At 57.3% G+C, this 24,016-nt stretch overlaps 3 protein-coding genes across 6 annotated transcripts; 1 reads left to right on the top strand and 2 right to left on the bottom strand.

Moving 5' to 3' along the window:
• Window positions 1–900: 900 nt before the first annotated feature.
• MAP2K2 (mitogen-activated protein kinase kinase 2) lies at window positions 901–11,782 on the bottom strand. Of its 3 annotated transcripts, none has more exons than XM_080633971.1 (11): window positions 11,643–11,782; window positions 10,329–10,539; window positions 9,061–9,207; window positions 8,333–8,410; window positions 7,950–8,001; window positions 7,730–7,854; window positions 5,794–6,007; window positions 4,844–4,908; window positions 4,124–4,185; window positions 3,435–3,480; window positions 901–2,336 (listed from the first exon to the last, which is right to left on the bottom strand). In XM_080633971.1, exons 1-11 carry the CDS (start codon window positions 11,726–11,728, stop codon window positions 2,106–2,108), a joined length of 1,317 nt encoding a protein of 438 aa, XP_080490097.1. In that variant the 5' UTR covers window positions 11,729–11,782; the 3' UTR covers window positions 901–2,105. The 3 variants fall into 3 exon arrangements, with proteins under 3 accessions (XP_080490097.1, XP_080490099.1, XP_080490098.1); XM_080633973.1 differs by having other exon boundaries at window positions 2,206–2,492; XM_080633972.1 differs by lacking the exon at window positions 901–2,336 and having other exon boundaries at window positions 2,499–3,480.
• Window positions 11,783–11,883: 101 nt separating this feature from the next.
• Window positions 11,884–17,086, top strand: CREB3L3 (cAMP responsive element binding protein 3 like 3). Of its 2 annotated transcripts, none has more exons than XM_080634010.1 (11): window positions 11,884–11,955; window positions 12,809–12,914; window positions 14,070–14,185; window positions 14,356–14,611; window positions 15,054–15,169; window positions 15,364–15,544; window positions 15,624–15,730; window positions 15,846–15,914; window positions 16,031–16,115; window positions 16,517–16,613; window positions 16,703–17,086. In XM_080634010.1, exons 3-11 carry the CDS (start codon window positions 14,127–14,129, stop codon window positions 17,041–17,043), a joined length of 1,311 nt encoding a protein of 436 aa, XP_080490136.1. In that variant the 5' UTR covers window positions 11,884–11,955; window positions 12,809–12,914; window positions 14,070–14,126; the 3' UTR covers window positions 17,044–17,086. The 2 variants fall into 2 exon arrangements, with proteins under 2 accessions (XP_080490136.1, XP_080490137.1); XM_080634011.1 differs by having other exon boundaries at window positions 15,368–15,544.
• Window positions 17,087–17,297: 211 nt separating this feature from the next.
• On the bottom strand, window positions 17,298–23,928 carry SIRT6 (sirtuin 6). The gene is made up of 8 exons (XM_080634120.1): window positions 23,802–23,928; window positions 23,283–23,410; window positions 22,387–22,569; window positions 20,503–20,562; window positions 19,881–19,976; window positions 19,372–19,452; window positions 18,954–19,077; window positions 17,298–18,156 (listed from the first exon to the last, which is right to left on the bottom strand). The coding sequence occupies exons 1-8, from the start codon at window positions 23,865–23,867 to the stop codon at window positions 17,821–17,823; spliced, it is 1,074 nt and encodes a 357-aa protein (XP_080490246.1). The 5' UTR covers window positions 23,868–23,928; the 3' UTR covers window positions 17,298–17,820.
• Window positions 23,929–24,016: the final 88 nt, after the last annotated feature.

Here is a 24,016-nt window from a genome sequence, read left to right on the forward strand (position 1 = left end):
GGGGACCGGGTGCACCCCAGGGCCCGGCCATGCGCCACAGCCTCCTGCTCACGTCTGCTTTCGCTTTCCCCCGTCACAACAGGGATGCACTCAGCCCCCCCCCGCCCCAAGCTGAGCCCCAGCATGGCCCCACCAGCCCCAACACATACAGAGAGCACCCCTGTATAGCTGGGGGGGGTAGGACCCCAAACATCCCCCTCCCACCCTGCAACAGCAACAGGGTTTGGGGTACCCCATCCTCCATGTGCCCCCAAACCTCACACCCATGGGACCCCCCAGGGACTCCAAACCAACATCATACAACCTGCTGCAGCTCCCATGCATGCAGTGAGTTGATCTGGGTCTCCGCAGGATGGCACTGACACCCCCGCCCCAACAGGGGACCCCAAAGAAGCAAAAGCAGGATCCCCCCCCCCCCAAGCACCACTGTGGGCACTGGAACAGGCCCACGAGCTCCACAAAGCTTTCGGCCAGTTTTGGGTCTGATTCCGGCCATAAATATTCCAGCCCAGAGCCCTTCCCAGCACCCTCAGTGGGATTTAGGGCATTGCCCCATCCTCACACCCCGCATCCATGCGGGCCGGGTATGCCAAGATCATTCCCTTATCCCCTGCTTCTGCTGGAGGTGGCCAGCAGCACATCCCAGTCTCCAAGCACCATTGCTCCCATGCAGGAGGAACCCAGCAGCATTCCAGCAATCCATCAGCATTCCAGCTTCACAGGGGTTAAAGCCACTTTGGGGCACAACCAAGAAGAGAAAAGGCCCATGAGCTGTAAAGTGCCATTTATTTGGGTGGCTTTTTCCACCCCAGGATGAAAATATTGAGTCTAAAAAAGTAATTGCACCAACACAACCTCCCCCCTTGCCTCCCCCTCCTCCAAAACCTGCCCTGAAACCACCTGAAATCACCCCAAAGCTTCAGACCTGCCCCTTCCCCACCTCCCACTTCAATCAGAGGCAAAACCCGCTACAAGCAACCCAGGCTGAGCAAGTGAGCAGAGACCCCCCCGCCAAATGTGGGGTCTCCCCATGGGATTGCCTTGGGGGGCGATGGTTGTCCCCAGCAGGACAGTGCTGGAAGCAGATGAGGGACTTGGGGTTACCAAGGGCCCTGGCAGTCCCCCTTGCTTTTGGGAAGAAAAACAGCCTGAAAAGAAGGAAAATAGGTAAAAATCGGACCAAACTTCCCAAAAATCATCTCCTGGGGGGGCCTTGGGGAGCGCAGAGCCTCACTGGGGAAATGAGTCCCCCAAAAATGCACACATGGGATGGAAAATGAGGTGAGAGCAGGGCTCAGCCAGAGCCATGAGGTGCGTGAGGTCCTTCCTGGGCATGGGGGGGACCATAGCCAGGAGGGACCATGACCCCCAGTGATAACCCAGTGGGGCCTGGGGACAACGTGGCCGTACTGTGGGGGGGTCATCCCTGCTCTGCCAGGCTCAGCCTTGGCTCCCTACAGCCCCATCCCAGGGGAGTGGGTGGCTCAAGGGGGTCCAAGCAGGGACCCTGGGGCTCTCCTCCATCCTCCATGGCTGGAGGGGGAAAACCAGGAGCCTGGATGGGGTTCACCCATTCCCATCCTTCGGACATGGTGGGTCTGGGGGGAACCCACTCCTGCCCTGGCCCCAGCAACTCTGCTCCCACCCCTGCACTGGAATGAGCCAGGGGAGCACCCAAAGGTCCAAGCTAGGGCTTACCATGGATCCACTCACCCCCAACCTGCAGCTCTCCCCCCAGTTCCCTCCCATTCCAAGAGCTCTGCCCGCACTCAACACCTGGAGACCCTTCATTAACATCCAGCGTGTGACAAGAACAGGTTTAACACAACCCTTTCACATGAAAACACAACTCTCTCCTCTCCTCCACCCGCAGCAGGGCCAGGAGGGAGCTCACGGCTCCGCTCCCGCTCAACCACTACCGCCTATCCCAGCACTTGGAAAGGGATGGGAAAGCAACACCATTCCCAGCCACCCAAGGCAGGGTTTCTCAATCCCTGTCACTCATTTCTCACCAGGAGGAGGTGGAGGTCCGGCCACGTCTCACACACATGCCCGTGTGCACACACCCCCCATTCTTTTCTTTTTTTAACCCAAGTGAACATGTTTCAAAACCAAAACAAACCAAAATGAACAGAAGCAGCACCGCATTTCCCAAGTGTCAGGAGCTCCGGAGCTGGAGCAGAGGCCTGGAACCCCCCCCTCCACCATCCATAGGAACCAACCCCACTCCGGCTGTGGGGCAGCTGAGAGATGCTTCCGAAGGGATGATGGTCCTCTGCCGCTTGGATGTGAGGAGGAGGAGGAAGAGGAAGAAGGAGAGAGGGCGCTTGTGTCGCCTGTGGGAGGAGAGGAAACGGTGGCGGAGGCAGATGGGCTGCCCCTCACACGGCGGCACGGGTGGGAGTGCTGGGCTGGTTCAGCCGCAGCGTTCGGCACAGCCAGCCCGCGAAATCCACCTCCTCCACCTCGGAGCGCTTGATGAAGGTGTGACTCTGGAAGCCAAGGGAACAGGGTTAGGAATGGCACCGGCTGCGTGGCCCCGAACCCAGCCCTGCGCCGTGGGAGAGAGCCCAGGCAGGGGGGAAGATCCCGGTGCTATGACTCAGGCAGGGAAAGGTGATTTAGAGGAACTGTTTGTTCCTTGCTGGGATTTTAATCCGTGCTGGCCCCAGAGTCAACACGCAGCATGGGAGTGGGGAATACCTACAGGAGAACAGAGCGCAGATGGCCCCTGCCTGCTCGGTACAGGTAGGACAAGGTGCTGCAGCTCCCCACAATCCCAACTGCCCCTGGATGGCAAATGCTGCTTCCCCAAAGGCAGAAGGTAAGGGAGAAGCTGAAGTGGGACAGGACAACCTTTGTAAAGGGCATTGGGCCACACAGGCCACCTCCTTTGCAAGGGCTCCCTGGGAGCTCAGGGACTGAACTTGGTGCAGAGGTCAGCGTGGTTACACTGCACTCATGGAATGGTTTGGGTTGGAAGGGACCTTAAAGCTCATCCAGTTCCAACCCCTGCCACGGGCAGGGACACCTTCCACTAGAGCAGGTTGCTCCAAGCCCCTGTGTCCAACCTGGCCTTGAACACTGCCAGGGATGGGGCAGCCACAGCTTCTCTGGGCTCAAGCATTCACTGAAGCCAGGCTGTGCTCAGCCCATGCATGTTCCCATTTATCTGCCCAGTTCAGGAGGCAAAGGTTTGGCTCTCAGGCACAGGACAGCGGGTGGTTCCCACCCTGGCTCCACACAGGCTTGATACCATCACTGCCTTTGAACTACAGGTGAGTCACACTCCCTCTCCCAGGCTCCATTTGGCTCCTGTTAAGCTCAGCTGAGGAATTTCCAGCCTTTTGAGCAAGAGGTGCAGAGAGATGGGGCAGCAGCTGGCATATCTGGTGCCACCCCACTGGAGAAAGGAACCTGCTCTCCTCACTTACCATCAGCATCTTCAGATCTGCCCGCTCTGCTGGGTTTTTAATTAAGCTGAAATGAGAAGGACAAGAGAGCAAAACCAACGTTAAGACACTGCTTGTGGGAAACCAGTCCCCTGAAGGTCTCCAGCATCACCAAAAGCCACTTTGGCATCCTGGCAGTGCGGAAACAGCTTCGAAAGCATCATCTCCAACAGCCCAGCTCCTGGGGAGAGCTGCAGCATCCATCTCTTTTAGACTGTGTGGAGAAGATGCACCTGCAGATGGGGAAAAGGACCCAGCACTTGGTGGGGATGAGATTTCTGCCATGTCCAAGCTCTGTGATTTAACAGGAGCTGCAGCAGCATCCTCAGGTGTCCCCCCACCACATCACAAGGGCTGGAAGGTGACAGCGTGGTGCCTGCAAGGCTGTGGGGTGACTCAGCCCCGTCAATCTGTTCCCCCATCCCCCTGCCAGGCTCATATTTAGAAGGCGCTGGGATACTGCTCAGCATCACCAGAAATAAACTGCTTTTATTCCAGCCCTTCCCAAGGCTGGAGTTCCCAGCACAATGCGGGATCACTGCAGCCAGGCAGATCACCTACAGAGCAGGAGAACATCGTGTTGCCCCTAAGTTCTGGGTGGAGCAGTGGCCTGCAGAGCTGCCAGGCAGCACCTACGGGTCGCCACATCAGCCCCCAGGAGAAATCCTTACCATTTATTTACAAACTCCTGGAAGTCCTGTGTGAAAACTCCATTGGGCAGCTTGGGAGGTGGCTGAGGAGAAAAGGAGAAGGGTCTTCAGTGTGTTAATGGGTCAAAAACCAGAGTGGCACCTCGCTCTGCTGGAGCTGCAGGGAAGCTGTGCTCTCCAGCTCTCCTCCTCCTCGCTGCTCCCCATCATTTCCTACCCCAGCAGCAAACTGCTCCCCAGCTCAGTGTGCAGCTGGGGGGACCCCACACTGAATCCCTGCCAAAGCTGGAAAACCCAAGTTGCAGCGACACAATTCCAGATCCAACCTCGCAAATCCCAGCTCTCGCAACACCTACAGAGGATGAAGCTGATCCAGAAACAGTAACTGGGGGTTAACTCCGATCACCCTGACAAGGGAAGCTGCTCTTCCCACTTGCAAAAGCACCCAGAGATGCTTTTGCAATACAGAGAGATGGGAAGAGGGAACAGAGAAGGAAAGGACAGGGTCGAGGGTGAGGTGTCCCTGCCCCTGGCAGAGGGTTGGAACTGGATGATCTTAAGGTCCTTTCCAACCCAAACCATTCTACGATTCTGTGACACCCGTGCAGCTCAGAGGGGCTCCCTATTGAAAAGCCCCTGTTCAAGCAAAGGCTTCGGAGCCCAGCCTGACCCAGCAGAGTGGAGATGACACCCAGGTGCCTCAGGGAAGCCCAGCAGAGCTGATGGTAAGGAAATACCCACCTCATTAACTATATAATCCAGCAGTTCAAAGATGGCCATGGCAGGCCGGCTGTCCATCCCATGCCCTGTGTGGTTAAGATGACAAAAACAGTGGTGAGAGGCTGCTTGGGGACAGCCAAGGGCTTCATCTTGGGTGAAAAACACGTGTGCAGTGGGATTTCTATTGGGAGAGGCAGAGGCAACCCACTTGGGAACAGACTTGTAGTGGAAGAGAAAACCAAACTGCATTCCAAGATTTCCGATTTCCTTCCCCATTCCTATAGCCCAGATTTACATCCCAGCTTGGAGCATTTGGAGAGCACCAAACCATCTGCTGTAGCAGGCTGGCAGCGCTTCCAGAGCCTTCTGCTTCCAAGCAAACGGCTCAAGAACAGCCTCCCTCAGCTCCCATGCTGGTTGGATACCTCTGTGAGAGCTCCCTGCAAAGCTCTTCCCCAAAAGCTGCCTCTAGCTTGAAAGGAACCTGTTGGCAGCATGGGCAAAGCCTGAGGAGCAGCAGAAGTTCTGACAGTGTCCCTCACAGCATCGCCTCCCAGGGCTCCACTTCCCATCCCCAGCACAGGATGCTTTGCTGTATGGCTTTAGCCTCTTTGTAAGACACAGACCTCTAAAGGTAGGCAGATAAACTGAGCTCTTCAGAACCTTAACAGACCCTGGATGGCACTTCAAATCCATTCCTTGACAGCATCCTGAGAGCAATCTCCATCTCATGATGCAAGACCAGACTCTCAACTGCACTCGTTAGGACTTAGAAACCCCCTGTAGTAGAATTGATGCTGGTAGAGCATCAACATGGCTCCATCTGCTCTGAAGAGAGGGGCCTCCCTGGATACGTCTCCCCACCACAACCTCATCCAAAGCAGCCTTTGGCCAACCCAACCACGCCAAACAACACCCAACCCATTTGCCCCCATGTCTGTGCGTTGTTCAATGCATACGACAGCCCCTACCACTGACGGGGCGTCCTGGGGGCCTGGCTCGCGGCGAGATGCTGTGAGAGTCTCCCTCTGCCCCGTCCACCACAGGACGGCCAAATATTGCTTCCAGTTCCTTGGAGTCTGGCGGGGGGATTGGGTACCTTCCGATAGACAGCTCCACTAACGACAGTCCCATGCTCCAGATGTCAGACTGGACCGAGTAGTGGGTGCCCTGCAACCGCTCGGGCTGGAAGGAAAGACCACAGAAACACACACTGACTCACAGCATCCAGGTGCAAAGTCATAAATAGCATGAACTGGAATGAAATAGATGAAACTCTGCATCATAGCATCACGGGACTGTTTGGGTTGGAAGGCACCTTAAAGCTCATCCAGTTCCAACCCCTGCCACGGGCAGGGACCCCTTCCACTGGAGCAGCTTGCTCCAAGCCCCTGTGTCCAACCTGGCCTTGAACACTGCCAGGGATGGGGCAGCCACAGCTTCTCTGGGCACCCTGGGCCAGCGCCTCAGCACCCTCCCAGGGAAGAGCTTCTGCCTAAGAGCTCATCCCAGTCTCCCCTCTGGCAGGTTAAAGCCATTCCCCCTTGTCCTGTCCCTACAGGCCCTTCAATTTATTATCAAGATGGGTTTTTCACTGCTTATTCCAGTTAATACCCAGGAGGAACTTGAGGAACAGAAAATCCACTCTAGGGTCTTACCACTAAAGAATTAAATATATATAAATATATATATATAAATATATTTATATATATATAAATAAAAAATTATATATATATAAATCAATGCAAGCCACCCATAGTGGCAGCTTCAAGTCAGCTGGGCAGAGCCAGTGGCTGAGTGCAAAGGAGATATTAAATAGCCACTGTCTAACTATAACTGTACTTGAATAACCATTCCCAAAATACGAGAGCAGCTCAGCCCTAGACACAGAAGAGGAGTCTGAAGGCTTCCCTAATAACCCACTACTCCTTCCTGGCCACAGTGCAGGGAGGAGGTAGGATGAGGTGGTGGGAATGTCCCAGCATTGTGTCCCCTCCACACTCAGTGTTTTGGGCAGAGCTTTGCGCACGGAAAGATGGTTGTGAACCCACAAACACTTGCCAAATGAACTACAGAAGTGTTTGTAGGATCTGAAATGCCTTTCCCTGCAAGTCTCTGCATTTCCACAGGCACCACTGCCAGGCGGGCACCGCCTGGAGCTGACAGGACAAGAGAACATGGAGGTGTTTGTTTCTGGGGAGACACCCCCCCCTCTGCAGGCCTGTGTCCAGCTCTGTAGTCCCTGACATAAGAGGAATGTGGCTGTTGGAGTGAATCCAGAGGAGGCCACGGAGATGCTGCGAGGGCTGGAGCAGCTCTGCTCTGGAGCCAGGCTGAGAGAGCTGGGCTGGGTCAGCCTGGAGAAGAGAAGGCTCCTGAAGGGGAGACCTGAGAGCAGCTCCAGTGCCTAAAGGGGCTGCAGGAAACCTGGGGAGGGGCTTGGGACAAGGGCCTGTAGGGACAGGCCAAGGGGAATGGCTTTAACCTGCCCGAGGGGAGACTGAGATGAGCTCTTAGGCAGAAGCTCTTCCCTGTGAGGGTGCTGAGGCGCTGGCCCAGGGTGCCCAGAGAAGCTGTGGCTGCCCCATCCCTGGCAGTGTTCAAGGCCAGGTTGGACACAGGGGCTTGGACCAAGCTGCTCTAGTGGAAGGTGTCCCTGCCTGTGGCAGGGGTTGGAGCTGGGTGAGCTTTAAGGTCCCTTCCAACCCAAACCATTCCATGAGTCTATGATTCTTCAGCACAGGACAGTGCCTCAAAGCACCCTAACATGAACAAGGAACAGGGCAGTCCAGATGCAAACGTAGAGTAAAACCGTGAGTGAATGAGACACTTCAGTGTGATTCTGTAAGAGCTGAGCTGAACCCAGATTGTGGAAAAAAAACCAGCCAGAAGCTGGAAGGAACTTACAGACATATAGGACCGAGTTCCCACAAAAGAGTTTGCCATAGAGTCAATGAGCTGACCGCTGACCCCAAAATCACACAGCTTGATCTCTCCTCGAGAGTTAACCAGGATGTTGGAAGGCTTCACATCTGCCAACAGCGAGAGAGAAGAGCGTAAACACGACTTTGGGTAGAATACAGGGCTCTTGTACTGCAGGCAGTTATTTTTAGGTTCCTCCTCTCACCTCTGTGCATGATTTGGTGCTTCTCTCTCAGATATGCCAAGCCTCTTAGAACCTAGAGGGAAACCAAAGACAGGACGAGATCAGAGCTGGCAAGGGAAGGGCTCTCCCTTCAGGTTAACCAAAGCCCAAAAAAAGCTTCTCCCAGATCTTCTCCAGGAGAAGTCAACACCAGTCAGTGCAACACAAGGAGTCAGAGCTACAGGGGGTGGTTGGGAATATGCCTTTCCCCTCCCCTCCCGCATACACCACAGCCTCTTGCCCCAGATCACATGGGAACATGCATATGGGGAAACGAAGAAACCCTCCTAAGGCAACACAAGCATTATTCCCAAACCATGCCCAGCAAATCCTTCCTGGAAGCCTGAAGAGCCACTGGAACTCACCGCTATACTGACTTTCCCCAAGATCTCCTCGGGAATTCTTTTAGCTTCTTTCAACACTTGATCCAAAGAGCCACCATCCTAAAATGAAGAACATTAAAGTTACCAACACACCAATCCCTGGCAGTAAAACACAGCACCTGGAGGTACAGGCAGGCATGCCCAGGGAGGGTGAGTGGGTATAAGCAGGACAGAGCATCCCAGCTCAGCATCAAGACTCAGCATTGAGCATGCTCCTCTGACAACAAAAAGATAGATATCTGGTGATCGGAGATCAAACTTCTCACTGAAAACTATTTTAATGCTACCTTCTATCAGCTTTACTTCTTGCTATTAGTTCTTAGCTTCTTTTCCATCAGTGCTAAGGACGATGCTGTCAGCACTGATCTGGAGGAGCAACACCACTGTTTTCGGCCAGAGACAACAGAAGATGCACATTGTGCTTCCCAGCAAGCTCTTGTTTACAACATTTCCATTTGGCCAACCCCAAACCTTTGCTTCTGCTTCACAAAGGTGGATCTCTGTCAGTTTAATGCCTACTCAGGCGTGTGCAGCTCCTACCAGGAGCAGTGCCCTTTGCTGTGGCCAGAGGAAGGACCATGGCAGCTGCCAGCACCCTAAACCCACTTCACCTGCAATTCACCCAACTGTCTGCAATTTCAAGTCTCGGGGAGATGCAATTCACACCAGACCAGAGAGCAGCAGTTTGCAGAGCAGGAACAGGGACTCACCATGTGCTCCATGCAGATGGAGATCTCTCCGTCGCTGTAGAAGGCTCCATAGAAACCCACGATGTACGGGGAATTGCACTCATGCAGCACCTGCAGCTCTCGGATGATCTGGTTCCTGATGGCTGGTTTGATTTCTAAATGAATCAGCTGCCAAGAAAGAAGAAAACACTCAAGGTGGAACAGCCAAACTTCCAGGAACCATACGAGCAAGTCCCGAGCACTGGAATGAAACAAAGTCTTCAAGGGAAGCTCTGCTTTGGCATAGACTTTACACCACTTGCAGACTAACTCTAAGGGTAAGGGGAGAGGCTGAGCCCTGGGCAGTCTCTTAGTGACTGAAGCAAGTGCCAAGCATGTAACACAGTGACAGGTACCGAGCGGAAAGACAAGTCTCAAGTCTGTTGTAGGTCTGACTCAGCACACAGGAGCATTTCCATCAGCTCTGTAGATGGTGTAAGAAGAGGTGCTCCAGTATCAAGGAAACCACAGAGGGTACAAAAACCTGTGAAGATTATGCACATGAAAGAGCAGTTGCTTTACTCTTCGGGCTCCACATACAAAGTCAGTTAATGCAGCTGTGGGTAGGGAAGCCAAAGGCTAGGAAATACAAAGCAGGTCAGAAAAGGAGCCACTGTTATTGTGAGCTCTGGGTCACCTAACCCAGGGATGTCTGTCCTTCCCACAGACCGACCACTGTTGGTCTCTGCAGGAAGGACAGCAGTGCTGCAGCCTGCCTTTGCTCCAGTTAGGAACACGGAGCTCCCAACAATCTCAAAACCACCCCGTGACACCCAGCATTCCCAAATCAACCACCCTGGAAGGCTTCGAGAGCTCAGCTCCGAATGAAGCCACCTAGAGAAGTGGATTTGCTCACAGAGATGCACTAAACCACCCCAATAGCAGGAGAGACCAAAGGCTTTCATGGAAGCTGTCCCACAGATGAGCAGTTGGACTGTTCACACCCAGCTCTGCCTTTTCTAACAGGCAAAGCACCTCCTAGACTTCTGGTACAGGGAACCACAGTGGATGTCGTCACATATAAACCCATGTCTGAGAGGAGCCACTGTCAGGGCTGCTTGGAACTACCTCGGGACCGTGTTAAGTGGGTGGTGGAATACAGTTGGAGGCAGCCAGGACCACATTCCCAACCCAGGCGAGGTGGGCAGGGAGGTGTTAGGATGCAGCCAGGTCACTGCCCAGAGACCCCAATCGAAGCTGGATGCCCTTGAGCAGAATGTCACAGCCCACTCCACCCATTCCCTCCTTACCTTCCGTGCCATAATGAGCCCTGAGGGTTTGTGCTGCACTTTGGTGACCACACCGCCATTGCCAGCCCCCAGTTCAGAGATCCTCTCAAAGTCATCGTCCTTCAGCTCGCCCACTTTGGCTTTCTGCGTGAGGAAAGCTTCCAGGCGCTTCTTCTGCTGCTCATCCAGCTCCAATTCCTCGAGCTTCTTCTGAAGGTCCACCAGGTTCGCCCTGGAGAGGGCAGGAGGAGACAGGAGGAATGGTCAGGGGACAGTGAGGGCAGTGCCATAGAAACAGGGATTGGTTTTATTAGGGAAGTGGAGGGAAATAACTGAAAACCATCCTCTGATGCATACTCAGCAACAAGATTAAAGCAAAGCTCTGGAGAGGGGCAGAACTCAGCTCTGGTGCTGGCAGGGTCCCTCAGACAGCAAGACCCATGGTGCCCACCACACACATCTCCTCTGGAGAGGAGCTCTTTTGGGAAAGCCAAGGAGCAGGAAAATCCTTCAACCCTTAAAGAGGCAGCAGAGCTCAGCCTGGAGGGAACGGCAGCACCAGGAACCTCTCCCTCTCCCGACACGGGCAGCGCAGCTTGGGTTTCACTGAGAAACACAAGGAGTGCCCAGCAAGCCCCTGCTCCGTTACACCCCCAAACCCGCTGCTGCCGGGCACAAAGGGGCATCTGTGCTCCCCCAGCACCTGCTGCTGAGCTCCAGGCTCCAGCTGCTCCCTCCCATTTGCTGCTCACCCCTTTGTCCCCTGCACCCAGGGTGATTTTGAGGGAGGTCTCAACCCACCCTTTCCACACAGCACCCCCAGGCGATGCTTTGCCTCTCCCTAGCACTGCCTGTGCCCCCCTCTCCACCACTGTTTGCCCCACACGTCCTGCTCATAGAGCCCTCATTACTGGCCCAAATCTTACACCCATAAGCCTTGGTCCTCCTCCCAGCTCCAGCCTGCGTGCCAAGGCCCGGACCCCACAGCCCCCAGACCTTCCCCCACCAAACCCGGGCACCAGACCAGCCTCCAACCCCTGCCCATCCCGCCCTACCTGCCCCCGACCCCTCTAACCCCCAGCCTGACCCCCCAGCACACCTCAGGCACACAGGAGGTTGGCCCCATCCAGCCTCCCTACCCCAGCCAGTGCCCCCAGCCCCAGTGACCGCCATGTGCCGGCCTTCCCGCTCCCCCTAGGCCCTCACAGTCACCCTAGCACCGGGACCACCATGTCCCGGCTCCCACAGCCACCCAGGCCCGGTGCCTGCCCCCCCAGCCCGTCCCCCGCCCCGATCTCAGCGCAGGCCGGTCGGGCCCCACCACCACTCACTCACTCTGCGGAGCCGTCGGGGCTCGGGCCCTCGGCGGCGCTGGGGGCGATGTTGAGGGCCGGCAGCACCGGCTTCCTCTTGGCCAGCATGGCCGGGCCGCGCCGCGCCTGCGGGGCCTACCGGGGGCGCGCGGGGGCGTGGCCACGGTGGGCGGAGCCTATCGGGGGCGCGGCCTGAGAGCCCGCGGGGAACGAGGAGGGGCTGCGAAGTCTCGCGAGAGCTCGCTGAGGGGAGAGGGCGGTGCCATGGAGGGAGGGCGGTGCGAGGCGGCGCGGTTCTTCCTGTGCTGAGGCGGGGGTCGGTCATCGCCTTCTGTGTAATTAACAGCCTAATTAGTAATTAATGGGAGACTCCCTCTAGCCCCTGCCTCCCCTGCCCAGCCGCTGCCTTCTGCCCCATTGATGCTGCAGGGCCCGCGGGACCATGGCGCCGGCCGGGCGGGCGCCCTTTGCTCGGTTCCAGGCGTTCCGATCTCCGCTGCCGGGCCATAAAGCAGGGAGCGGCCGCCAGCGAGGGCAGCGGCCTTCCCCGCTGCCGCCCCGGGCAGAGGGCACCGGGCAGGTGATAGCAGGGCATGAGGCAATAGTCCCCGGGCACAGGCCGCGTTACTCACCCGGCCCCTCCCTGCTTGTGGATCCCATGGGATCCAGTGTGAGGGTGCTGTGGGTGACACACGTTTGGCCGATGCCCTCACCAGGGGATGAATGCAGTGGTCAACGAACCACAGTGTATTCTGCCCCAGATAGGGGAAACTGAGGCACAGAGGGTTACAGGCAGCAGAGCCCCAGGTTAGTGCTGGTCACAGGGACCAAGGTTTGTGGTGGTGTAAGCCACAAGTGGTAGAATCTAAGTTAATGTCTTCACCGGATGTTGTTCCCAGCACCTATAAATGTGATTAACTGGGACACTGGCCTGAAAAAAGGGAAATTAGCCCCAAAATGGGTGAAAGTTCATGGGCAATCCCAGCGCTCGGACTTCGCCCACCCCTGCTGCCCTGTGTTGTGCAGGAGGACAAAAACATTTGGCTAATGAGTGACAGGAGCGCAGCAGGGCCGTCCCCTGCCATTGCTCACCTTGTCCCCAATCAGTGACAGGGGATTTTGCAATCTGGGATGTTATTTCTGTGCTGTTGGAGTTTAAACTTTGCCACTTGGGTCACGGCACCACAGAGGAGGAGGAGGTGGAGGTATCCGTCCTTGGTGTAGCTGGCTCCCCTGTGCGCTGAGGGTGTTGAGAAGACAGGACGAGCCGGTGGGAGCGGAACCTCGCACATAGGTATGTCCTATCTGACAGCATTCAGTGGTGTCTGCCTACCTGATGGTCCCATGGGGCCATCATGGCTCATTGGAAGGACTGAGGATGAAAGGCAGGGTGCAGTAAAGCTTCACCAAGCAAACATCATGGTAATGACAACTGTCCCCAAACTGGGCTTGAAGAATGCTTGAGTCAGTGCTTAGTAGGTTGGGGAGGGCAGTTGGGCGGTCGGGTATAGTGGGATGGGCAGTTGGGTTGAGTGGTGGGTCAGGTAGTTGGGTGGTGGGTTGGTTGACCGATCAGACAGTTGACTGTCAGTTGAACAACAGTTGACCGTTTGGCCTGTTTCTTGAGTGGTTAATTGGTTTGGCAGGTCAGCCAGTTGGTCAGTTGGGCAGCTGTTTGGGCAGTTGCTTGGTTATTTGGGTTGTCAGTTGACTGATCTGTGGGTTGGGCAACTGGTGAGTTGGCTTCTTGGGTTTCTCTGAGTCCTGGGGCCGCAATGGCAAAGCAGGGCCCAGTCCCCTCCTCAGGGCGAGTGATGGCAGCAGTCTCCTCCCCCTCCACTTGCCACCAAGAATGATTAACCTGATCTTAGAGCATACATGAGACTGGGCTGGATGGGTGCTCATCCTGTTCCTGCACTTGGGGGGCTAAGTGGGGCTGGGGCAGGTGGGTGCCTGTGGGGAGCCCCTGGATCTGTGGGTCTCTTGGGGGAAAACCCCCAGGATTTGGGAGTTTCAGCTGCTGGAAGGCGGTGATGGGGAGACACTGCCATACCCTTGAGCTCCTGCACACCTGTGCTGTCCCTCGTGCACACGTGCATGTAGGGCTTTGCCAGATGTGCCCACATGTGCTCACATACAGGTGCCCACCCATACGTGTGTTCACATGCTCATGTCATTGCATGGTCGTGTGGCTGCGTAGACACATAGCTCTGCACACACGTGCACATCTAGCCATGCACGCATCCAGGTGGTCACACAGAGTTACACATGTAGATAGATCTCCCCATGGTCCCACACACGTGTTCCCATGCCCAAACATGCTCCCTGCTCCCTCGCATCAGCACCACGATTCAGGGTGTCCCTGGGGTTGTGCAACTTGGGGGGCAGAGGGAAGGCAGGGGGGCAATCATGGGGCCTGGGTTAGGGACCTGACCCTGCCGCCCTGCAGCCATGGCCTCTGGCGTGGGCAGCCTCGACCTGCTGGACCTCCTCTTCGACCGCCAGGATGGGATCCTCCGCAGTGTGGAACTTGGGAGACCACCAGGCACCTGGCATGAGGACAGGGTGAGACCCCGGCCTGGGGGGCCCATCCCCACCTCACCCCTGGGTCTGGCAGGAAAGCCCCATCCCCACACCTTGTCTGGGAGCTGGGACCACCCCACGGCACAGGCAGCTCCTGTGGGCACCCCATGGTGATGGGCATCCCATGGTGATGGGTGGCTGTGTCCCCACAGCGTGCCCAGGACAGTGAGGACTTCCTCAGCTCCATTCTGGGCTCCGGGGACTCGGCATCCGGCTCTCCCAGCTGGTCCCCAGCTACCAGTGACAGCGGGGTCTTCGAGGACCCCCCCTCTGACCAGCTCGACAGCCCCCCTGGGTGCTGTGACGGGGGTCCCAATGAGGTCCTGTACCCCTACACCAATCCCTGTGGAGCTGTGCCCATCCCGGGGGGGACTGGGGTCCTGCAGCCTGAAGTCTCCATCGACCTCGGTGAGCCACAGGGAAGAGACCAGGCGAAAGGGGCTGGGGATACTGGGAGTCACTGGGGAGACTGGGGACCTGAGGGGGGTGAGGGAGCTGGGGTTTCATGGGGATAATCAGGAAATTAGGGCAGCTGGGGAGACTGGAGGGAACTGGGTAGGCGAGAGAGAACTGGAGGGAGTGGAGAGAGCTTGGGAACTGGCATTAAATGGGTAGACTGGGGAGAACAGGGAGGGTTGGGGGGCTGGGGGTGCTGAGCTGAGCTGGTTGTCTGGGGGGGGCTGGGGCAGGACCAGAGGGACAGTCTGAGGGGGGACAGAGGCCAGGGCCACTGAATTGATAGGTGACAGCAAGTCGTGGTAGCTGTGGGGCCATGACTGGGATATGAGTCCTGCACTCGAGACAGAGGGGGACACAGGACAGCTGACAGCCTCTGCTCTCCCCTCACCAGACATGTGGCACCCTGGCTTCTTCCTGGAGGAGAAGCAGGACCTGCCTGTGGTCTCCCCACCTGCATCCTGCACCCTCACTGTCAAGGACCTGCTGCTCTCGAGCAGCAATGATGCCGTGAGTCCCCTCTACTGTGTTCTCATCCCTCTTGTCCCCGGCCTTGTTCCTCACTGGACCACAATCCCCTCCCTGGTCCTGTCCTCATCTCTCCCCTTCCCCACACTTGTCCCCTTTCTCACGCCATGGTCCCATCCCTGTGCCTTCCTGGACCATGATCCTGCACCATGGTCCCCCCCCCGTGGTCCCTGGAGTGAGGCGTGGGACCTCCACCCAAGGTGTCACTCATCTGTGGCACTGCAGCAGCCACCGGCACACAGCTCCCTGCTGAGGCAGAACCAGGGCCAGTTCCAGGAGCTGGTGCTGACGGAGGACGAGAAGAAGCTGCTGGCAAAGGAGGGGTTGTCCTTGCCCACACAGCTGCCCCTCACCAAGGTGGGTCCCACCGTGCCTGGGAAAGGTGCGGGGTGGAGGGTCCCAGCCCCAGCATTCCTGACCCCTCTGCCTCCCCCAGTACGAGGAGCGTGTGCTGAAGAAGATCCGTCGGAAGATCAGGAACAAGCAGTCGGCTCAGGAGAGCCGCAAGAAGAAGAAGGAATATATCGATGGGCTGGAGAGCCGGTACGGACCCGAACTGCTCTGGGCACCCCAATGGCCGGGGGGGTGCACCTGGCTGCCCAGTGAAGGGCCTGCTGCCAGCCCCCCCCGACCCTGTCCTCCTCTCCCTGTCCCCCAGGATGTCAGCGTGCACAGCCCAGAACCAGGAGCTGCAGAGGAAGGTCCTGCACCTTGAGAAGCAGAACTCGTAGGTGTTCCTAGGGCAGGAGGGGTGGGACAGGGCTGGACACCCCCCACCCCCCGGCCAGACCTGCTGGGGGCAGGAGAGGCTGGGAGGTGCTTATGGGCTCTATCTGTCCCCAGGTCGCTCCTGGAGCAGCTGAAGAAGCTCCAGGCCCTCGTGGTGCAGTCGAGCAACAAGGCAGCGCAGACGGGAACCTGCGTTGTGGTGTGTGGAGCCCTCAAAACCCCCCACTGCCTCCTCACTTGGAGGGAGGGACACTCAGAGCCAAGGGGATGGAGAGGGGTGGACATGGACTAGGGCAGAGGGATGGGTGTTCCAAGGGCAGGTGGATAGATGAAGGGATGGAGGCATATGGGGATGGATGGATGCACGGACAGGTGGAGGAAGAGGTGGAGGGACGGATAGAAGGAGGGACCGATGGAGGAAAGGATGGATGGACAGAACACATGGAGGGAGAGATGGATGGATGTACTGGCAGGGGCACACACACCAGGAGGAACCAGGATGCAGACCTGGTTCTGCTTCCTGGCCCGTCCCTGGCAGCCATGCCGCAGAAAGTGCCTCCTTCCAGGGCTGTGCATGGTGACATCCCCTTCTACCCCCAGGTCCTGCTGCTTTCCTTCACTCTCATCATCTTCCCCTCCATGAGCCCCTTTGCCCCCAATAGGGCTGAGGCAGACGGTGACTTCAGACCCGTGCGAGGTGAGTGCTGGGGCTGCATCGGGGCTGTGCTGAGGCTGTGCCAGGGTGCCAGCGCACTGGAGCATTCCTTCACCCTCCTGCACACTCAGTGTTCTCCAGGTCCCTGCACAATGCAGCCGCCTCCCGCGTGGCTTATACACAGGCCCAGGCTGGGGACGAGAAGCCTCCGGAGCCGCTGTGGTCACAACGCCTGGGCAAGACCCTGCACGAAGTCTTTGGTGGGCACACGTTCAACCCACGCCTGGACAAAGTGCCTCCCCATAACGACACACAGCCACTTCCCTCCGAGGGGCTGAGCCACAGGGATGGGGACCAAAGTGTCCCTGTGTCAGAGGATAGCACCGCAGTGCACCATGGCCTGGCACCGCTGGCTTGGAGTCAGGCTGAGCACAGCAGGCCCACGGTGCTGGAGCCGGCCGAGGAGCTTTAGGCAGCACCCAGGGACCATGGGGAACACAGTGGGGTGGTGCAGGGTGGCACCTTGGGGTGACCCCTTTAGGATCTGCCCCTGGGCACGGGTGGATGCTGGACATGCTTGGCTTTGCTTGTATCTGTGAACTGGGAAAATGAGATGGTTCCCAGTGGCCTTACTGGGAGGGGAGGGTTGGCTCCAGCCTCCCATGCAGCAGGAGCTGCAGGGACCCTGGGCTGGACAATGTTGCAACTGGTTGGTTTTGGTTTGGTTTTTTTTAAGCTTTATTTTCATCTCTAAATACAAGATATTTTGGAAAAAAATGCACCTGCTTTAACTGAACATGGGAGGAGCCACAAGGTTTCCAGGACCCCTGGGATGGGGACACCTCAAGCCTGGCTGCCACGAGGCAATAGGGCACAGCAGAGCCATGGCCTACGGCCGGGCCGTGCCAGATGCTGCACCAGAGCTGTGGGCACGGCCAGAGGCAGCAGGACCAGGCACCCACTGCCCAGCCCTGGCTTCATTCGGGGTGGCATCAGCTGCCCTAGCACCCTGTCCCTCAACCCCCTGAGGTCTGAGGGGTGCCCCACAACCACCTCCTTGCACAGGAGGAACAAGGGGCTCGGTATGTCTCAAGTGCCCTACCTGGGCCCGCAGGCGCAGCTGCCCCGAGTCATGATCTGAGTGTTCTTTATGTACTTACATAAAAAAAGGGACAGTGTTTCAGGGTATTAAAAAAAGTCGGTAGGAAAAGTGGCACAGAGCGTCTGGACAGGCAAGGAACAGTCTGGGTCAGGTGACAAGAGGCTCTACCTTCATCTTCTTCACCCTTGTTGGCCCCATGTCTGGGCTGGGACACTCCTGCTTCAGGCTGTCGCGGCGTTCTACCAGTGTGGTCCCAAGGTCAGGGCTCAGCCTGCCCGTGCCGTTGTGCTGGGAGAGCGGCTCCTCCTTGCACAGCCCTTGAGCCCCGGCCTCAAACCTGCAGAGCTGCTCGGGCTTGAAGAGCTCTGCATGTTCCACCACCACCGGCCCCGTCCACTCCGGCACCTCCAGCCCCAAGTGTTTCATCAGCTTTGTCATCACATCATCGACGTAAGCGTGGATGCGGAGGTCGGCCTGTTTGTCCTGGGGCAAGCAAGGGGACGTTAGAACCACAGAATGGTTTTGGTTGGAAGAGACCTTTAAAGACCATCAAGTCCAAAATCCATACCATGGGCAAGAACAGAAGCATCATAGAATGGGTTGGGTTGGAAAGGACCTTAAGATCATCCAGTTCCAATCCCCTGTCATGGGCAGGGATGCCTCACACTAGACCATGTTGACCAAGGCTCTGTCCAACCTGGCCTTGAATGCTGCCAGGGATGGAGCTCCCTGGGAGTGCTCAGGGACAGGGCCTTGGTGACAGCTCAGCTGCATGCAGGCTCCGGGGCTCCCGTTCCCAAGGAATCATCCCTGGTGGAACATGAACTGACCCGTCTGGCACCGCTCCCTAAACCACATTACCAGGGTGCACTTCAGAATGCAGCTGAGATGGGGATATGGACACAGAGCCTGGCTGTGAGCCCAGGACAGAGGACAGGGACAAGGGAGCTCCAGCAACACCCCAGAAACTCCCAGCTCTGGGAATTCAAACACTTTGGACAGTTAGAGCACCAAACCAGGGCTGAACAGGAACCCAACTGCCCTGTGGTATGGGCACATGCGTGAGGTTATTTCATCAGGCTGGAATTCACCAGAGGATATGTCAGGATTTCTACACATTTCCATGGGTTTAATGCAGGTTTAAACCCTCCAACCAGGGAAGCTCAGCCTGTTTGCCTGCTAAGTGAGGCCACTCTTCTGCCCAGGCACCCTGTGACGGGACTGGAACAAGTGACTCGAGGGGAAAGGAGCCGGCCAGCGGCCAGGACGCTCTCACTCACGTGTTTGGTTGCCTGTAGGTTGACAATGACGAGCTTCCCTCCTCTCTTCTTCGTGATCAGTGGGAGGTTGCCGCTCGGTTTGATCTGCAGAGAGGTCCCCAGAGTGATGGAGAGATCAGCTTTCCTGCAGGGAGGAGACAAAACATCCAGGGCAGAGAGAGCCGTGGCTGTCTGCAGGCTGCTTCTCCTACCCTGCTCCAGTGTGCACTCTACAAGCTTCCCAGCCATGGTGCAAGGAGTCTGCAGTGGTTTCTCTTGGCAACTCTCTGGGGCAGGACGGGGTGTTGCTGTGCTGTGGGGAGCAGCCTCAGGGCTGTGAGGTGCAGATGGGCAAAGCCAGACTGGTCAGCTCATGGACAGAGTGCTGCAGGCAGAGCCCAGGCAGCCTCCTGCAGTGTGGGGAGCCCCAGCACGGTACCTGCAGGCTTCATCTGCCAGCGTGAGGTCACGGTCGGGCAGGGAATCTTCCCAGTCCAGAATGGTGTCTCTTAACTTCCCTCTAGAAAACACACACAGTGGCCTTAGTGGTGTGCCCTGCCAAGCAGGAACAGCAGCAGAAGTGCCCCGGGAGACAGGACAGCGGCCCAGGTCCTGTTGAGAGCTGGGATGAGCCTTTCACTCCCCAGTATCAGACTGGAGCCAGCAGAGCTCTGCCCCATGGCCCTGAGTCCCCAGCTCTGCACCCACCCCTGGATGGGAAAAGCAGCTGTGCTGGGCCTGGCCAGCCTGGGTGAGGAAGCACAAGGGGCACGTGGAACGTGTCTGGATGCCAGATCACCTCAGGGTACCTCCAGCTGCAGAGCTGGAACCATTTCCCTATGGAAGCAAGCAGCTCCAGGGCAGTGCATGCTGCTGGATGGGAAGAGGCTCGCAAGCTGCCATCCCACAGCAGGGCATTGTCCCCGTCCCATGTCCCCACAGACGCACCTGCAGGCCCGCAGCCCCCGGGCTTTGGTGACGCTGCAGAGCCTGCCCGTAGGCTTCAGCCCCATGCTGCCCACCACGGCGTCCCGCACGTACTGCCTGCAAGACAGGGGCTGGTCAGGAATAGGTGGCACCCACTGTGAAACACTCACCCAGCATCATGGCACAGCTCACACCTCACCCCATGCGCTGTGAGGACAGCTCAGAGCCACAGGCAGTGGCTGCAGCACCTCAGTCCTTCATTGATCTCCACCCGTGGCTCTATCCTGGTGCTGCTGACGGCAGGTCCGACCAACAGCACCAGTCTGCTACAAACCAGCCTGCAGCAACCTCCTCTGCTCTGCTCTCTCTTGCTGGCAGACACAGCCCCTGCTGCAGGCAGCCTGCCTTGCCACAAGGAGCAGGATTTGCCAAAGGCGTCCCAGGCACCAGAGAATTCCCAGAGTGTTCATTTCCCCATCATCTGATGGGGTTTAGGATTCAGATGGACAGATCTGCCTATGCCCCCCCACCCCAAACTGAGCTTCAGACCTGCCAGGCGACAACCCCATTATGTGTCCAGCGCCTCCATCATTCCCTGGGGACACCAACAAAGCTCCCACCGCCCGGCTCGGGGCTCACGTACTTGCCACACTTCACACACTCTTCCACAAACATGTTCCCGTGGAGCTCAGCCAGCTTGTCCCTGCAGGAGAAACACCAGAGGTGAGCTGGGAGAGCCCTGGGACAACAGGGCAAGCTGCCCAAGCCCCTCCTCCCCAAGACCCTGCACCTCTGGGGCTCCCTCCACCACGGCCTGGGAGCAGTTCTGTGTCATGGCCACCACAACTGGGAGTGAGAGGAAGGACAGCATGGCCCAGCCTTTTCATTTTAAATACTTCCATCTGCAGCACCAATTCCAGCCCCTGTTCTGATCCAGCCCCAAATCTCTGCACCCAGTGGGAACCTGGAGCTTTGCTCTTCCCAGCTCCTGCTGTTCCTGCCTGTCCTCGCATGGCTCTTTCGCTGCTTGTTTTGACTAAAACTCCCCTTGAGCTCAATGTAGAAGCCAGAGGAAAACAAGGCCACGCTCTCCCTGTGTTCCTGCGAGCCCCATGGTGACTGGGAACCTCCTTCAGGGTGGATGGAGACAGGACTGACTTGATTTCCCATTTTGGCCTCAGTTCAGCAGCACTTACTTAAGCACATGCTCTACTTGTGTGGAAGAGCTGTGCTAAACCAGCAGGCGCCAGCGGCAATGAGCTGCAGGGAGCACGGCTGAGTTCTAGTTCTTATTTCCTATTCTTTTTCCCATGGTTGTTTAGTTTCAAAAGCCAAATGTGGTGCAAGGAGCAGGGACCAGGACTGAGGGCTTTTAATAACTGGAATTTCCCCCTGGGAAGCAGCTCAGCCATCGATGGCTGAAGATGATCATGAGACGCATCCTCTCCAAGGTTCCATTCACACTCCTTGTTCTCATCCCAACTCCATTTTATTTTATGACTTGAATTCAGCTGCTCTTCCCTTCCCTTTCCAGGCAGCTCCAAGCACTTTGCCTCACAAGACAATCGCTTGCTGGCCTTAAGTGCTGGAAATGGCTTTTATAACGGGCTGAAGAGCCTTTGTTGCCATGAGCACTAACGGAGAGGTGGGTTCCTTTGAGGACACCTCTGAAACAGCCATGACTAAACGTAGCTCAGTCCCCACCACACGGGGAGCAGACGCTGTACCCTCGCTCCACATGCTGCAGCTCCCTGCAGAGGGAACAGGGCCACACAGGGTCCCTGACCTCACCACAGGTACATCAGACCGGTCACAACTGTGGGACTCTCTGCTTCTTGCTGCCCTTGCAGTTTTGCAAATGTATTGAGAGGCAAAATGCTCTGTAAGCGCCTTGGTTTCATCTGTGGGGTGGCGCTGTCTTTATTTTCTCTCAAGAAATTCAATCTAAGCTAAGTGTAAAAGTAGCTCAAGATCCAGTGCTGTGTGAGACAGCGCTGGTCAAACAGGGCACCACGTGGCTCTGCAACCAGCAGCAGCAGTTTCATCCTCCCTGCAGTCCCTCCACCCCTCTGGATGGGTACAGAGGCAGTGGAAAGGCCCCTGTGCTCTGAGCTCACCTCCCAGGAGCATGTGCCCTGCCTGAAGCCAACGTGTCCTTCCCCAGGCCATGCTCCCAGTGGCACCGACAGCTCCTGCCAGGCAGCTGGTGGGTGACAACATGCGGCAGCCCAACACTGTGACCAACAAATGGCTTCTGGGTGTCCATCTAGAGAGCATCAGCCGAGGCTGGTTTCATTTCACCACCCTCTGCATTACTGCCATAACCTCTCTTCAGTTCAAGCTGGTTTATGTCCTTCTTCCATGTGCTCCTCACATCAGACACAGCTTCCAAGCCAGCCTTGGAAATCAAGCCCCAGCACCAAACACTTGCACATGAGGCTGTTGCTTATCAGGCAGCAAAGAACAGCCACGTGGCAGCTCAGGGAAAGGGATAAGGAACCTGGAGACAGGGTGGGAGAGGCAATACCTTGGGAATCCGGAGCGCACGTGAAGGCCATCCACGTTCTGGCTGACCAGGAATTTCAGGATGCCGACCCTCTGCAGCCCCAGCAGAGCCATGTGAGTCTTGGAGGGTCTGGCACTCTCAAAGGTGGTATCAAATTTTGGGGAGAGCCCCTTCTCTTCCATAGTCCAGACACCATTGGGCCCCCTACAGCAGTGGGGACAGAAAGAGTGAGAACGGATTGCTCGGGATCTGAGAGGACAGCTGGAAATGCACCATGTGCCCAGTTAATGGAGGAGGAAGGCACTACTGAATGAATGTGGTCACCAGGGATTTGGTTATTGAGGGAAGCACAGCACATGGAGGGTGGCCATGGGGGTGATCAGGGGCTGGGGCACCTCCCCTATGGAGCCAGGCTGAGAACATCGGGGCTGTTCAGCCTGGAGAAGAGAAGCTGCGTGGAGACCTCAGAGCAGCTTCCAGTGTCTGAAGGGGGCTACAAGGATGCTGGAGAGGGGCTCTTCATCAGGGACTGTAGTGACAGGACAAGGGGTGATGGGTTCACACTGAAACAGGGGAAGTTCAGGTTAGATCTAAGGCAGAAGCTCTTCCTATGAGGGTGCTGAGGCGCTGGCACAGGGTGCCCAGAGGAGCTGTGGCTGCCCCATCCCTGGCAGTGTTCAAGGCCAGGTTGGACACAGGGGCTTGGAGCAAGCTGCTCCAGTGGAAGGGGTCCCTGTCAGTGCAGTGGTTGGAACTGGATGAGCTTTAAGGTCCCTTCAACCCAAAGCAGGCTGGGATTCAATGATTCTATGGGCACAGCCTAACATCAAAGGGTTGCTAAAACCCGGAGTTGTTCCGGCTGGGGCAACATCCAGAGCTTTACAGGAGCCTCCCAACCCCTCGCCTCCTGCCCTTACCTGAAGTCGGGGATCCCTGAGGCAGTGCTGATTCCAGCCCCGGTGTGGAACACCACATTGGAAGAGCTCCGGATCAAGTCCGCCAGCTCCCGAACCTTCCTCTCCAGCTCCTCCGGAGGGTCAAAGATCTGAGCAGAGGAGACAAACACCACGGGAATGGAAAGAACAGGGACAGATCCTTCACACACAGAGCAAGCCACAATTCCTTCTTATCCACCTTACTGACAAAAGCATTTAAGCAGAAAGAGCATCTTCAGCCTGGGGAAGAGAAGGCTCCTGAAGGGGAGCCCTTAGAGCAGCTCCAGTGCCTAAAGGGGCTGCAGGAAACCTGGAGAGGGGCTTGGGACAAGGCCCCTGGTGCTGGAGACCAACACGGAGGGAGCCGTGGGGCTGCGGACACACAAAGGGGTCCCTCGCTCTGGGCTCCCCACAGGGGGCCGGGGCCAGGGTTGCCATGGAAATGCCAGCGGCCGCTGCAGGCCCCGCGTCCCCCGGGGGGTGCCGCCGCTCGGCGCTCACCTCGGGGAGCCCGCACTTGCCCTTGTCCGAGTAAGGCGAGAGCCCGGCCGCGTAGTTCACCGCCATGGCCCGGCGCCGCCGCCGCACCGACCATTGTTGCCAGCACCGAGCGCGAGCGGAAGCGCGCAGCAGGGCCGCGCGGGGCACGGCGCATGCGGAGACACGGCCGAAGCGGAGGAGCCGCCGCCGCCATGTTTGTGTCGGGCAAGAGGGAG

Source organism: Psittacula echo (genome assembly GCF_963264785.1).
Source record: "Psittacula echo genome assembly, chromosome: 24".
NCBI classification, from domain to species: domain Eukaryota; kingdom Metazoa; phylum Chordata; class Aves; order Psittaciformes; family Psittacidae; genus Psittacula; species Psittacula echo.